Raw genomic sequence first — 16,806 nt, forward strand, 5'->3', positions numbered from 1 at the left:
TGTGGTAGCGTTTTTTAGCAGTTGTTCATTTATTAATTATTCTGTCTGAGTTATAAGGAAAAACGTCTCACAACATATTCGTGCTCCCCACTGCCACCATGCAGCACTATTATTCCTTACGTTTTAAGATTTGGGATTGTTTGAGTAAGAAACTGACGGAAAGGGGGATGGATGGATACCTAGTCAGTTGCACAACTAAATGCATTCAACCGAAATTCGTCTTCCGCATTAAACCCAACTCCTCTTAATCAGGTGTGTTTAGTTTTGAGTGCGTTTTATATTTGCATGTAAGCTTTGTGGTTGTGTTGCTGAAAAGGTTAGCCTCTTAAATGGCATGTAAATGCCAAATTATTACTTTACACATCTACCCCTATAGACTTCACAGGAAAACAATGTTTTTGTAGAACACAAGTCATAAAATCCAGAAGTAAATCGTTCCATCCTTTATTAAACATAGCTTGCAAGAGATAAATATTACAAAGTTATTTCCTCCAAAATTAGCTTATTTTTTCAGTCAATGCATAATCGTTATTAATCAACTGGCAGTATTCAAACAGCATTAATATTTTTTTCTTTAAATTTTTATTTGAAGACAGTTAAATATCAAGTATGTGCAAAAGGTCAGGATTTATATTTGAAATAAAACAAACAAAAAAGGGATTTATTTTCTAGGATAAAAATGAATTCTCTTTTCACCCATTCCCCAGATGTCCATTCAATTGATACAGATTGATAATGACTCCATGACATTTTTTTTCTCACAAATGTAATTTACAACATCAACATTATGCAATGTTTAAACTGGGGAATTGCAGTTCATTTTACATGTATAAAAGAAAAACTTCAGCATATTCACTTCAAATGTAGAAAATTATTTGCAATGAATACACCCCCCCCCCCTTCAAAAAGTTCCCTGTATTTCCAACAATAACTAATATGCCAAGAGTACATTAAAGGATACCAATAAAATAACATAATACATTTGTTTAGCCAGGAAATGTGATCAACCCTCCATAAGAATAACATCACAATTAGTACACCCCATAACTACCACACTGTCTTGATGGGCAGCTTTATCTGCCTTAGAATGTTTTAGACATAACCCTTGAACTCCCTTATATGGGAGTCAGTTTGAATATTGTCAGTTTGAAACATGATAATTCCCCCAAAACAAACGTTGACCAGAACAAAGGTGATAAGGGCAAGATTTCTCTCATCTCCAACAGCTCCTAGTACACTAGATTTTAAAAAGGTAAAAACAAATTAAACATTTTACTTTTTTTATTAAATTTATATTTTCCAATGGAAAACATGAGCATATTTTCATATTCATATGGAAGAAAGAAAAGGAAATGTAATTTTTATACCTGTCATTTCAGACATGGTTAGCCCTGTAGTTCAGTACAGAAATTGAAATCAACAAAACAGAGAGCTGTTTGGATTTGATGACTCCCCCGGGGTAATACTGTCTGTCAGTGGTTTGATCATGCCACGTTTTCACAAATGAAGTCTGCATGGGTTCATCCAAAGTAAGAAATACACTGAACAGTGTTGAGTTTCTAATAGAACATACATACATACAACAAACATACGTGAACCTGACATTCTTCAAGCTCGAAGCCTGTGAAATGGATTCAAACTCCATCAGAACAATGATCACTTTTCCGGCAAACACTACATTTTTTATAAATTATTTTTTTTTTATTTTTTTTAAACATACATTCAGGGGGAAAAAATTGTCTAAAAGAAAGAATAATAATAATCCCATACATTTTGCACATTTGTTACACAATAATACACAGTGATCACAAAACAAAATGACAAGCTTCACTATATTCATGGCTTTTTGTTTGCTTTTCTACACAATATACCATTTTTTTTTTTTTTCGAAGTGAGAAAAAAAAGCCTATGTACAATAAGTCATTATTAGTTCTGACATAGCAAATATCATGTAATTTTTATTTCAGTCAATAAAATGTTTGATTAAATTTGATTTTTTTCCTTGAAAACATAAAACAAACAAAACAAAAATACTTAATTGAGACATCAGAAATAGGACATTTAAAAAAAAGATTGTGGTTGAAATTACAAAAGGTGTGTGGATGCGTCTATTAGTCTGCAAGAGAACAAGAGAGAGAAAGGAGCTTCAATATACAAGTCCAGCTTCATAGCAAAAGGACATAGAAAAACGAGACAGCCGAATCAAACATGAGGGGATGGGAAAGAAAATGTACCCCGATATAAAAAAAAGTCATGACATCCTATTCTAACCAACCACAAGAGGGAATTGATTGACAATTGTATAAGCAACAAAAACAAATATCTTCTGAATGTAAACTTCCATTCACATCTACATATTGCACCTGCCAATCAAACCAAAAGGTAGTTTCATATATGACTTGGTGTGTGTTCAGTATAAATAACTTACGAGAACTAGGAAAGGAGACTTGAGATTTCATAGGCCACTGCATGAGTGCACTTGACTTGATACACAGAATCTGTATCTAGTGGGCAGAGCTCACACCCAATTTAATGTAAACCTCTCATGTCAGGCCTGCTGAACTGTGCACACCTAATGATAGTAGAGCGTTACCTATCATGAGATGGAGTAATCAACTGATTAGATCAATTTCAAAGAATCCATCTGGATTGGTTCAGCTCCTCAAAGCTTCCACTCGAACAGTGTTTGTAATGCCATAATCTCTCAGCCAAACCTTACAGGTTGTCAGTGTGTAAGAGGATGACAAACCCCAAACTCCACAACTCTTGAGGCCAGTGAACAATACAGGTGAGATATTTTTAAGTGCCAATATTATTGCAGTGTTGCCATGGATCTTTCCATGGTCCTTTGGCTTTACTTAAGTATTTCTATGGCCATCAGGATGGTGATGTGCCCTAACCCCTGATTCTACAACCTACTTGACCAGATACTGACATAATACGCTGTTGAGCCATTGGCCTACAGATGCAAATTTTCTAATGTCATTCAACGGTTGACCTAAATTCCTGATACAGTGAGAGGTAAAATTGAAAATATGGTTTATAGCAGTTACAGCAGTAAATAATTCAACAATCCTCTAAAATCCTGAAATAAAGACTGAAACCTGTGACGTTGAACCTAGCAAACTAAAAGTCCTGTCTGATCTTCCCAACACTAGCCATAAACCCCTTATAGCTCCTACATGGACGCACATGTAAATACTTAGTTCCTATGCCAGCCAGACAAACCCCAAATGAATTGAAGATCTGCTGGTCTACCTCTCTCTGAGAAATACTGCACATTGACTGAAAATTGCTTTAAATGTATTTTATGACCTGTAGCAAACTTGGCTTAGTGAGTCTAGGGGACTTCAAAACCAAACCGAAAAACAAACAAACACAGAAAGTGCTGCTGGTGAAATGTACATGGCAGTGGTAAGTGTTGACCGGCGTGTGAGACCATGCTCATATGACCGACGTCCCAAAGGTCAATGGGGGCAAAAATGGACAAAATCACTTGTCACTGCCAGCGTTAACGAACTTGTTCAAATCATTGAAAAAAGTAAGAGGGTTAACCAATTGAAAGTCATCTGATACAGTCCACATGAACACTCTGGACAATGGTCTCTCTCCCGACTCTCTTGTAGACAATCAGATGACATCCGCACCTTGGGGGACCTGTGAATTGTAACATTCTTATTCTCTTTTTAAACGTTTTATTTATTTATTTTATTCATAATAAGAAAAGTGCTCCTCGAGAATGAGGCATCTCGTGTGCATTGCCTGAACACGATGATTGATCCACGTCTCTCCCATTTTAAAGATAAATCCATATCAGTCTCCTTTCTCTCAAGCTTGTCATCGATACATAATCCATATAGATATTTGAATAGTTTCAATCTGTTCACAATTTTTTGATAATTATCGTCTCCTGGGGCAAGTACCTCTGAGATACGCAGCCTTTTCTAGAGACGCCGCAAAAAAACAAAAATCAAGAAACTCTACAACAAGAAAACTAAAAACATGCCACCGCCACCTCCAGCACGAGTCCTCACCATTTCCCTCACGGTACCACAAGAAAGTTGGGTTTAGAAAGGGTTGACGTCTCTGGACTTGAGGCATTGAGGGGCAATGAGGGATCTTGGGTGCAGCTTTCATGACCCCATTTTCAGGCCAGTGCCAAGCACCGAGATGGGACGATACGCCAGACTCCAAAATGGCTGCCACGCTCCTCCTCTCTGCAGGCCATGGCCTCAACTGGTGACACGGCATGTATGTTTTTCTCACCGCAAACACCAGTGGACTTTCCTGTGCTTATTTCATTGATTTGTTTATCTATTTATCCACACCTTAGTGCGCACTTTGTGGATCCTGTCCTTGTTCTCGCTCCCATTAATGCTGTGTCAAACAAACATATGAATAGTGCTTCCTGGTTATGATCCATTATCTTTGCGGGACCACTCAAAGCAGGGCAGTGAGTCATTGGACCAGTGTCCAGGTGGATCCGGTTCATTCCGCATGATCTCTCTCTTACATAGCGGTATGCCCATCTCTTTTGCTGCTTTAAAAATCTTAAATTAAAAGAACCGTACATATGGAGTGTAGCAGGGGAGTAACTAAAATAAAATTATATGTGAAAAGAAAAACAAAGATATCCTAAAGCAACCCTGCAACAGTACCCCCTACCTCCCCAAAAAATAAATAAAAGTAAGGGTATGAATTGAAAGTGAGGCGCTCTACGTAGAATAACAATAGACAAGCTTAATAAGAGCAATAGTAACTGAAGCGGTAACAATAATCATAATAATAATAATAATAATAGTAACAACAGTAATAATAGTAGTACAAATTATTTGAGTCTTCTAAATAATTTTGCTATAGTAAGAAAGTCGAGAAGATGCACTGACAGTTTGGTTGTCTTTTGTCTGGCTGATTGTGTCGTTTCTCAAGCTGATTGTGTCGTTTCTCATGGGTTAGTTTAGGTAGGCACACGGACAGGCACTGCATGCAATGGGGTGGGGGAGGTGGTCAAGTTTTTTTTTTTGTGAGGGCATGGTGGTGGGGGGGTGTTGAAGGTGGTCCTTGGGGTGGGGATTGGGAGGGTGGGGACAAGGGGGGGTTCATTTCTGTCCGTTGATGGACTGTGATATGGAGCGCGGCGGGATCATGTCCAACAGGTACTCCCTCTGGCGGTCCGCTAAGCTGGAGCCTTTGTTGGCCCCGACCCCTCCTTGGTTCAGGTAGGCAATGTTCAACCCTGAGAGAGAAGGAGAAAGCAAGAGAGAGAGAAGGAGAAAGCAAGAGAGAGAGAGAGAGAAAGCAAGAGAGAGAGCGAGAGAGAGAGCGAGAGAGAGAGCGAGAGAGAGAGCGAGAGAGAGCGAGAGAGAGAGAGCGAGAGAGAGCGAGAGAGAGAGAGCGAGAGAGAGCGAGAGAGAGAGAGCGAGAGAGAGAGAGCGAGAGAGGAGAGAGATCAAGAATAATAGAGAAGGAGAGAAAGAGACCGAGAGAGTTCAAACAAGAGGTTGAGAGAATGAACAAGGAAAGGGAAGTTAAAAGGACAGGAAGAAACACAGAGGAAAAAGAGAGGGAGAAAGAGGAACACATTTAATAATAAAACATATTTAAAAATTAACAAAATGTTCCAGAGTCTGCTGTGTCTGTTTTGTCCACCAGGGATCGGGTCAATTCCAATTTAATTTGAAACGCCAATGTAAACTTCAATTAATTTACATTGAATTCAATTACAATAATCTTCAAATTATGGAATTTGACTGTATACATTTTAATTCAATTGAAATTGTAAAACAAATATTTGGAATTGAATTTAATATATTTGTACATTTCACAGTTAATGCACTTAATACAAAAAATGTACAAATTATTTCAACTTGGATTTCTATATGTCCAGTATAGCTAGGCTGTCTGAACAGTGACATGATCAGCCTGAGGGAATTTAATTGGAATTTGTGGAATTATTGCTTTTTGAATAACCTAAACATTGGAATTGAGAGGGTTTGAATTCCCTCTGAATTCAAAGACTGACCTGGAATTTTAATTGAATGAAATCAAATTTACAGGGAGAGGGAATTTAATTATATAGAATATAAATTGTTTAATTAACCCCAACCCTGCTGTCCACCTGACCTGAGATTAGATGTTTGTTAGACAATGATAGGTATGACAATTTTTATTGCAATAATACTTTTTTTATGTATGCTCTCTGTATGGCTATCTTTGGAAAAATGTGTAAAGCCCATCGTGTCTCACTCTTACTCTTTCTTTGAATGCTAACCATTTAGGAAACACCTTCAGGTAAAATGCATTATAATGCTGTTATAATACATTAAGACTTGTCATAAGCACATATTACCACCATATTACCACCATATTATCATAATTATCTCATCATGATCGTGAGTAAATTAAAAAGCCATTTGGAAGCAGTTTAAAATGTTTCAAATTTGCTACATTGAGAAACATAACTTATTATAATAACACATTATAAAGGCTCACACATGCTTATTACATTTTAATCATTTAGCAGACGCTCTTATCCAGAGAGACTTACAGAAGTGAGTGCAAACATTTTCGTACTTTTTCATACTGGTCCCCCGTGGGAATCAAACCCACAACTCTGACATTTGCACCAAGCCACACGGGACTAATTATATACACACCATTCGAAAAGAATTCAGACTTTTTCCACATTTTTTTATGTTACAGTCTTATTTTAAAATGGATGGATAAAATAAAAACATTTCCTCATTAATCTACACACAATACCCCATAATGACAAAGCGAAATTCAGACCATTTGCTAGGAGACTCGAAATTGAGCTCAGGTGCATCCTGTTTCCATTTATCATCCTTGAGATGTTTCTACAACTTGGAGTCCATCTGTGGTAAATTCAATGCATTGGACATGATTTGGAAAGGCACACACCTGTCTATATAAGGTCCCACAGTTGACAGTGCACGTCAGAGCAAAAACCAAGCCATGAGGTCGAAGGAATTGTCCGTAGAGCTCCGAGACAGGATTGTGTCGAGGCACAGATCTGGGGAAGGGTACCAAAACAGTTCTGCAGCATTGAAGGTCCCCAAGAAGACAGTGGCCTACATCATTCTTAAATGGAAGAAGTTTGTAACCACCAAGACAGTTCCTAGAGCTGGCCTCCCTGCCAAACTGAGCAATCGGGGGAGAAGGGCCTTGGTCAGTGTGATGACCAAGAACACAGTGGTCACTGACAAAGCTCCAGAGCTCTTCTGTGGTGATGAGATAACCTTCCAGAAGGACAACGGAAGTCACTCCTCAGTAAAAGGCACATGACAGCCCGCTTGGAGAACCTAAAGGACTCTCAGACCATGAGAAACAAGAATCTCTGGTCTGACGAAAGCAAGATTGAACTCTTTGGCCTGAATGCCAAGCGTCACGTCTGGAGGAAACCTGGCACCATCCACGGTAAAGCATGGTGGTGGCAGCATCATGCTGTATGGATGTTTTTCAGCGGCAGGGACTGGGAGACTAGTGAGGATCGAGGGAAATGAACTGCGCAAAGTACAGAGAGATCCTTGATGAAAACCTGCTCTAGAGCGCTCAGGACCTCAGAGGGGGCGAAGGTTCACCTTCCAACAGGACAACGACCCTAAGCACACAGCCAAGACAATGCAGGAGTGGCTTCAGGACAAGTCTCGGAATGTCCTTGAGTGGTCCAGCCAGAGCCCGGAATTGAACCCGATCTCTGTGCAGCGACGCTCCCCATCCAACCTGACAGAGTTTAAGATGATCTGCAGAGAAGAACGGGAGAAACTCTCCAAAAAAGGCGTGCCAAGCTTGTAGCATTACAATTCAAGAAGACTGGAGGCTGTAATCTCTGCCAAAGATGCTTCAACAAAGTACTGAGTAAAGGGTCTGAATACTTATTTAAAATGTAATATTTTTTTGTTTTATATAAATTAGCAAAAATGTCTAAAAACCTGTCATTATGGGGTATTGTGTGTAGATTGACGGACACATTTTTAAAATTAATTTTAGAATAAGGCTGTAATGTAACAAAACTTGGAAAAAGTCAAGGGGTCTGAATACTTTCCGAATGTATTGTATACACACAAGGGACCAGACTTCTAACATGTAATAGCATTATATCTGCAGGCTTTTAGGCCTAAGTGAAGTGTTACCATAAGGGGTTCTCAAAAACCCACCGGGGATGTTGTAGATCTGGCGACGGCCATCATGCTGGATCCGACTGCTGCCACCACCGCCACTAGTCCCGCCACCACCTCCTCCTCCGCAGCGCTGCTTCCCCGTCATCCCCAGCAGGCCGCTGGCCACGGAGAGCTGGGAGGCCTGGGCGAAGTTGGAGAGGACGCCCCTCGCCGAGCTGGAGAGACCCCGCTGCATGGAGGCCTGAGGCTGGGGAGCCTGAGGGAGCAGAGGGTGAGAGAGAGGTGGAGGAAATCAGTGACCTCCAGATATGTCGGTCCAACCAAAATGGTTTTGGTAACATAACGAATTAAAACATAATATGATACTGTGCTAGAGTACAGTCTACAAACGCTGCAAACTACGGACTCACCCCAGATTTAAATGGGGCCTATAGATGGTTGATTGAAGCATATAGCTGGATCTACTCAACAGATTGGGGTGGACCAAGGACTATTTTTATATATTTAAAAAATGGTCAACTTTTGAGGTCTGACAACAACCAACAAATTAAGGTTCGTCACTTTAAAGTTTCTTAGTGTAGGCCCGTTACCTGACGCAGGGCGTGATGTCGGATCATGGTCTCGGCCTTGCCGACGTTGGGAACAGTCGGAGCCGTGCTGGGGGAGAGGGCTGCCTGCTGCTGGAGCCTTTGCTCAATCTCCTGTTAAACATGAGGAGAGCGAGAGAGAGAGATAAGGGTTGAGACAATGAACAACAGATGGGAAGAAAAGGTTGGGACAGGGAGAGAAACAAACAAGAAATTCAAGTACAAAAGGACAGCCGCACACACTACTGTAAAACAGTCAGAGCACACACTACTGCTTTCATCAGTCAGAGCATGTCAGTGGTCAAGTGGAAAAAGTCAATTGGTTCACTCCGACAGCTCAGGGTACTAGAACATAATAAGGTCACACCCTCTCACAGCTGTCAAAAGGAGGTCAGCCACAAAACGTACTTATCGTTAAAACACACGTAGTTTGTAACATTCCTGCATACTAGTATATTTGACCTATCCCTGCTGTAAAGCCTGTTGTGGATCTCTTTAATCCATGCTTTATTAAACAGCTGACCTGCTCCTGCTGCAGGGCCTTGACGAATGCGTTCTTCAGCCTATTGGTGTGCTCCGCCTTCAGGGCCTTCTTCTGATTGGACGTCATGCACTGCTCGCAGAGGATACGCCCGCCTTTCTCCTGCTTCCAGTGTGGGGTGAAGTCGATCCTGCACTGGGCGCAGAAGAAGGGCTCCATGCGTGACAGCGCCCCCCGCAGCTTACCTGATGAGAGGCAGGAAAGAGGCAGTTATTACAGGTTTTGGTTCTTAAATGAACTGAGGGGGTCAGTTTAAAGTTACTGTCCAGTGTTTCCAGATTTATATGAAATAATACCTATAATTAATTACAATATGAGCAAAATAGTTTCCTTCCAAATTTGTTTAATTAAGTATGTTAAAAGCAGCTTTTATGTGTTTGGATGGCGTGGACACCCCAAAAACAGAATGGTGTGGGCGTATAACGGTCATTACAAATATGCATGCGAATAGACCGGTGATTAACCAGCTCATCCTCATGAGGATGACATCATCCTCTATGAGGAAAAAGCAAGCATCTTTTAAACAGTCTATTTGAAATACAAGTTTGAGTTGGGGTTTAAGTGTTTTTTTCCATCAATTTATGCTTTTGCCACAAATATGAGTATAGGATGTGTTAACATCATTATTTGGGTATAAATTAACAGAATATTAAAAGTTTGATTTTCACTGGACAGTTACTTTAAGCACATTCATGCGCAGAATCAATAATCTTGATCATATAATGAGTAGTTATTTGGGATGCAGTGAGATTTGGAGCGGTGCCTGTCCAGTGGCTCACCCTGGCTGTCGATGACGCTCTGCACCACCTCCTCCAGGCCCACCATGTAGATGAACTCGCTGTTGGCCGCCGACGGCAGGAAGTGCAGGAGTGGGGCTGGTGGCTTGGGCGGCGGGATCTCCAGCAGGGTCTTCTCCAGCTGTTTGCGCAAGGCCAGCTTGGCTGCCGCCTGGCTGCTGGCCTGGTCCGCCAGGGAGCTCACGCCGGAGCTGCCGCCGCCACCTGTGCCGCTCGACATGGTGGAAGGGCTAACAGCGCCCATTCCGCTGCTGCCCATCCCCACACCGGCCACGCCACCAGCCGCCGCCGCCTGCATGTGGGCCAAGTTCATGTAGATTGCAGAGGAGCCCGAACGCTGGGACGCCGTCACCTGCTGGCTAGTGGCCTGTGGTGCGTTCAACACACAACAGAAAAAGACAAGTTGAAGTAATTGCTATTATTCACACAGAATGGTCCTCTGTGTGGTCTTTATGACTTTTACACATGCTCAATGAATGTAGTGGTATAAGGAATATGGTGGAAACTTCCTCCAGCCATGCTTGCACTGATCCAATGCTATTAAATTTAGGAGGGGGAGTGACTGAGTGGATACTCATGGGTGAAGGGTAGAGAGTCGGAATGCAACCGGAGTTCGCTGAAACGTGGCGAGCAGAGGGTTGTGGCACCATACCTGCTGGTAGCTGACGTTGCTCATGCTGCCCGTGCTGGAGCGGCTCATGCCAGACTTGGAGGGCATTCTCTGACCCTGCAGATGGGACGGGTTGAGGGCGATGACCCTCTGTGACATCATCATCGGGGGCAGGGAGGCGTTGGCCCCCGACCTGATGACTGTGTGACCCTGAGGAGGGAGGAGAGGAAAGGTTAGAGGAAATCAAGAGAAGGGATGTCCAGCAGGGATGGATGAAGAGGGACAGAAAAAGGTGAGAAAGTGATAGAGAGAAGAGGGTTAAAAAATGGGGAGAACCATGAGAGGGTAACAATTCAAATGTGGATACATTTGAATTAATTCCACACATGAATTGACCAGGAATCCACACTTGCTACACTGAGTGTGCCATTGAAATACAGGGAGCCAGTCAGCCACGAATGTAATGGGTATATGTTGTACCGTTTGTTGTCACTAGAGGGCAATAGATACTTACGTGGCCTTATCTTCACAGTTTAGACAGTCAATGTGAACTGCTTACATAAACAGCTGACCTGACCAACCCAGTACAATTCAAGGGATCATGGCTCAAAGCACTGTCTTCCATATATGTAAGATATCAACCATATATATATATATATCAACCAGCGTTGGTATGTAATGCATTACAAGACGTTCCAACTGAAGGAGCAATAATGCTTTTGGAGCTGTGGATAGCAGGTTTGACTCAGACCAGGGGTGCAGGTTGTGTTCCAGTCAGGCCACTGCCAAAACCACTGCAATAAACAAAGACACACACACCTGTGCAGTGCGGAGGTTCTGGGGCTCCGGGGTGTGCATGCCAGGGCGCACCGGCAGCTTTCCCATGCCCTGTGAACTGTGGATGGGGGACGGCTGCACCGAAGAGGGGCTATTCTGTACCACAGGTACCTGGATTGGTTGGAATAGAATAGTTTGAATTAAATAAAAACAATAAAATACAATAGAGAACATTATAAAGATGATAAATAAATTGCTGCAATATATTACAAGTTATGATACAACATATAAATATTAAGGTCAGGTCTGGCAGAAGAATGTGACACACACACAAGGTCACACACACTCTCTTTCAAACAGAGACACAAACCGCACACAATAACGTCACTGATACCCTATAACAGATCTATGCTATGTTTACTCCTGCTCTGACATTGAGATGTTTAGTCTGTGTGTCAGCAGAGTTTCACTACTACCTCAAATAGGGGCCTTAGGTAACACTGCTACCTGCGGGGCCATTCACATCATGAGTAGAGGCTGTACTAGTATCAGGCTGTTTAGGTGGCTATACATTCAATCAAGAGTGGCATTAGCCTGTATTTTGTGAGATACAGTAGCCATTAGAATATTTGATGCCCTTTTTGATTTTTGTTACCTGTTGATTATCCAATGTAAAGTGAGGTAGTTGGCTAAGGAATTCAAACACCAGTATATTGTCACATACTCGGGTGCTGGGTCTCATTTTACATTTTCTATAACGATATTTCAATCTACTTTCTGAATTGAAAATGAAATATGGAATTGGTGTCAACGCTGATACTGACCTTCTGCACAACGTTCTCCTTCTGGATCTGGCTCTGCCGAAGCTTCTTGAGCAGCACCAGACGGGCCTCTTCCAGACGCAGCTCTTCCCTCAGAGCCTTGATCATCTTCTGTCGCTCCTCGCCATTCTTCCCCTAGAACACACACACGTTACACACTCACACGTTTATGGATAGGACAGTGAAGGGCTGACAGGACTGACAGGAAAGGTTGGAGGAGTGTGAGTATGAAGGGCAGTGGGTCAGATTTGAACCCACACAGACTCTGGTCTACTTGAGTGCCGGGGTCAGCGGCTCTAACCGCTAGACCACAAAGGCTAAGTGGTGACAACGTACCTTGAAGATCTCCAGGTTGGCCTGGTGCAGCCTCTCTCCGGGATGGGGCGTTCCTCTGGGACTGGATGCCTCGTTGTCTGACAGGATGATCACGTCCGGGGACGGAGTGTGTCGCTCACGGTCCAAGTCGCTGGAGGTGGGAGAGAGCGGGATCAGTGACGAATGATGACTAACAGAGGATGAATGGTGTACTCTGTTTAGCACTACATGGAGCTACACTGCATTGCCTCCACTACATAGAACTACACCGAGTAACACAATACTAAACAGGTTACAACAATATGCATTGTACATGTTCTTTTTTTATTTAATTAAAAACATATATTTTTTTTAATCGGCCTTACATGCCAACTAAATACACTTCCTAAGTCCACATCTTCTGAACAACTAACTTCAATCCGCAATTGCCCACGAATTACCTGTCCTATATCCATTTTAATCATGATTCTTACCCTCTTCTGGCGCTGAAGTCCACTGGTTCGTCCACCATGTTCTCCTTGCCATTCTTACTGGGGCCTCCGTGGCCCCCCAGCCTCCCGTTCATCTTCTCCTCATAGGCAGCCGCCGCGCCTGCCAGCATACTCTGGTGGTGGTGGTGGTGGTGGTGGCTCCCTCCCGGCCCCCCTTTGCTGCCGTCCAGGGACCCGGCAGCCACCGCCGCCGCACCTTCCAACGCGGCCAGGTCCTTGCGCTTGAGCAAGGCCAGCATCTTGAGGCGCTCCATAGCCTCGTGGCCCTCCATCTTGAGGCGCTTGGCCAGGGCTTCTTCACGCTCCTCGGACGTCTCCAGGCCCCGCTTGAGCAGGTTCAGCCTCAGAGCCTCCTCAGACATCCGCTCCATCCTGGAAACTAAGGAAGGGAGGGAGGAACGTGATGTTCAATTCAATGCAATTTAAATCAATTCAACCAGATTTTTTAAAGCATTTCACAGATACTTATGAACCATGGTTGAGAGTGAGCCTATGTGAAGATAACACATCAAAACGAACAGTCTCATCCTGCAGCTATGTATTTTATAGTGAAAATAGAGGCTTAGTTGTTCTTTCCGTGTGCGTGCGTGCGTGTAAAATTGAGAGTGTGGGATTGCTAGTTTCCTGACCGCCCACTGACTAACTACTCAAATCAGGCAACTCCCTGACAGCATCGAATTAACTAATTACACAAGCATTACATTTAGATGATACCAGTCATATTCACCGCTTGATAGCACTAATATTCACCCCTTGAAGTCAACATGTTTGAGTCTTTCAACAGAGGGATTTTAAACATTTTTATATATCTGAAAGCCTACAGAGTTCTCATCCTCTTCGGTGAATCTGTGAGTCTGAAAGTGAACTCTTTCACCTTGAGTGAATGGGGGTATTCTTATTTCACAACATCACGAGATGACATCCAGGTGCATTGACCTGTGACTTAAGTGACAATTATGTTAATAAGTGGATGACGGTTATTCATGTCGTCATATTAAAACAAGTTCCTATTCACCAAATGAATGCATGAGAAGGAACACACAAATACAACGAAAGTGTGTTAAACATTGATCTGGCATTTTAAAAAGTTACCTACATTGTTGTTCAAGACATCTCTTTAGGGCAGGGATCATCAACGGGCTGATTCTTTATTGAGGGGATGGTCAGGGGGTCAGAAAATAATTACAAATAATTTGTAGACTGAAAATTGGCCGCAAGAAGCCAAACAGATAGAATTTGACTAAAACATAATTTCCAACCTTGCTTAGATTTGTATACAATCACATCTCTCTTTATTATGCGTGGGAATACTTTGTGGCAGATTCCTAAAATTAAAATCACATGGAGCAGATTTGCTGGTGTTTTTAAGAGTCTTTTAGGTCCAACAATAACAAATAAAATGTTTTTGCTCAGAAAACTTGGGGGCCCAAATAAAATCACCCATGAGCCAAATTCAGCCCACGTGCTGCTAGTTGGGGAACCCTGCTTTAGGGGATGCTTGATGAATTCCATTGCATGGGGTTTGGGCCAGTAACCGAAAGGTTGATGGATCGAATTCACGAGCTGACATGGTAAAATCTGTCATTCTGTCCCTGAGCAAGGCAGTTAACCTGCTGTTCCCCGGGCGCCGAAGACGTGGATGTCGATTAAGGTAGCCCCACCGCACCTCTCTGATTCAGAGGGGTTGGGATAAATGCGGAAGACACATTTCAGTTCTAGGCATTCAGTTGTACAACTGACTAGGTATCCCCCTTTCCCTACTATGTGGATCACACCAGTGAGGAAGACTTTGGTTGGGTGGCAACCAATGACCTCTCACAAACACGGCTTTGTCATGTGACTGGTTGCTATAAGTAGGCTGACTGAGCATTTGGTCCAATCAAAAGCCTGCGTCAGGAATGCAAGCTGGAAGTGCAAAAAGCCTCAAAACACAGACACAGTAATTGCACGTTCACTGAATAAGGCAACAATATCAGATTTTACGTTTTGCACATTCATCTTTATAAATCACGCGAAAGGAGCCCTCGGTCTGCACAGTTACAGTACAGCTGTAAAATCTAGATTCCAAAGAAATGTCCTATAATATCCACATAGGAAGAAACATTTCTCAGAGGCCAGTTTCAATCCAGATCATACTAGATAGTGGATGTTCAATGTGGGTGGAGAACATAAAAGCATGAGGTCATACGCGTTCAAGTGCCCCAGAGTTGAATTGTGTGCATACATACAGAGTCTGCTCGGGTTTGACCATGTCACGTACAAGTGATCTAAATGATCATGTGTGTGCGTGCTAGTCACACTAGGTTAAGCTCGCTTGGGTGGGCTATGGATGGCCCGAGGACAGATGCACTAGACAGTGTGCGTCGGCTTTTGTCTGCTGGCAACTCCCTATCTGCCCAATACATTTGTATTCCAGTCAGCATAGATAGCAAGCCTGAGATTAAGTGCATTACTATCAGGTGTTGCACTGCACAGTGAGTGCTCTGACGTCTGCATTGGTTCCTAGAAATCTTGCTCTGCATAGAGAGGACTTTGAGGTAAAAAGAACAATAAGCACACAATTCAGAAATGTATTTCCTAAAACCTATCCACTGTCTACAAGTAGACAAAACACTAGATTGTAGTCAAAATACAACATTCGATAAAACGCTAAAAAGCAGCAAAAGACATACATAAAATAAACACCTGCACATCAAAGGCTAGTATAAACACAAGATGTTGGTGACAACCTGCTGAGTACATTTAAATCTATAGATGTATGGCTGGCTATGTTATAATCTTCAGGTATTTCCCGGATTTTCTACAACAACAAAAATCTAGGTTTTCCATGGCAGCATATCTGTATGGATTTCCATTGCAGATAGACAGCATCTGATGAAAAACCATCCCAATTAAGAAACTATCTAGATTCGTATTCAGACAATGTGCGCGGTTAGCCAAGCTCATTCTTAATAACCGGGGAGGCCTTCAGTGATGCATATATGAGTGCACTGCACCAACAGTCAAACAGGGCTGTAGTAGTAGCACCATGGATGATGCTTCGTCTGTACTCACACAATGCAGGTGCTCCGTCATATGACGCTTCCCCATCACAACAGGAGTCCATGTGTGTCGTAACTGTTACCCTTCCAGTTCTGTTATGTAAATGAAAAATAATACCTTTCCACAGGGGAAGCGTCAGGGCCTGTAAGTTATACAGTAGCATTATTATGGTACAGTGTTACCACTGACGCTCTGACCTTATTCCCCTTGGTGACAGGCACGGAGGCTGCTAGACTAACTGCTCTGTGTTCAGCCATGTTGACTGACGGGGTCTGATTTGCATCTGACCTCACAGAGATGGAGGCGTTTGACGAGGTACGGTAAGAAAAACACAGTCTCCAGATACACCAAAGGACCTCTGACCGAAAGTCAACAGCGAGCAGACTTCCACCAAAGACTGGTGACTGTGTTCCAATGAATCCTTGGTCCTCAGAATGCATTCCAACGGTCTACTTTCTTGTGAAGTATTCGGTTTATAGCCTATTGCTTTAGCACCAAGGTTTCAATCCAGGTTCAAATGAGTCTCACAAAACTTGAAACCGAAGAAAGACTCCACCACTAGTAATGTCCAAATATTAATGGTCTCAAAGACAAATGGATCCCAACTGCCAAAATAGAACAACTTTATCACAAATAACCTTCCAAAGCATAGATGAGTGTCTCATCTATGCATGGGGCTGTTTC

At 42.6% G+C, this 16,806-nt stretch overlaps 1 protein-coding gene across 1 annotated transcript in view; it reads right to left on the reverse strand.

Annotated features, from left to right (window-relative positions):
• Positions 1-5,076: 5,076 nt before the first annotated feature.
• LOC120027485 (transcriptional repressor p66-beta-like) overlaps positions 5,077-16,806 on the reverse strand; it is a 38,911-nt gene continuing 27,181 nt past the window's right edge. Inside the window, exons 2-11 of the mRNA XM_038972434.1 lie at positions 13,063-13,459; positions 12,611-12,740; positions 12,278-12,409; positions 11,496-11,624; positions 10,719-10,886; positions 10,049-10,433; positions 9,252-9,454; positions 8,732-8,842; positions 8,178-8,397; positions 5,077-5,236 (exon numbers count right to left, since the gene is read on the reverse strand). Coding sequence (XP_038828362.1) covers positions 5,100-5,236; positions 8,178-8,397; positions 8,732-8,842; positions 9,252-9,454; positions 10,049-10,433; positions 10,719-10,886; positions 11,496-11,624; positions 12,278-12,409; positions 12,611-12,740; positions 13,063-13,451 — 2,004 coding nt within the window. The 5' untranslated portion in view covers positions 13,452-13,459 and the 3' untranslated portion in view covers positions 5,077-5,099. The remainder of the gene's footprint in view (positions 5,237-8,177; positions 8,398-8,731; positions 8,843-9,251; positions 9,455-10,048; positions 10,434-10,718; positions 10,887-11,495; positions 11,625-12,277; positions 12,410-12,610; positions 12,741-13,062; positions 13,460-16,806) is intronic.

This window comes from Salvelinus namaycush, chromosome 32 (assembly GCF_016432855.1).
Source record: "Salvelinus namaycush isolate Seneca chromosome 32, SaNama_1.0, whole genome shotgun sequence".
NCBI lineage: Eukaryota > Metazoa > Chordata > Actinopteri > Salmoniformes > Salmonidae > Salvelinus > Salvelinus namaycush.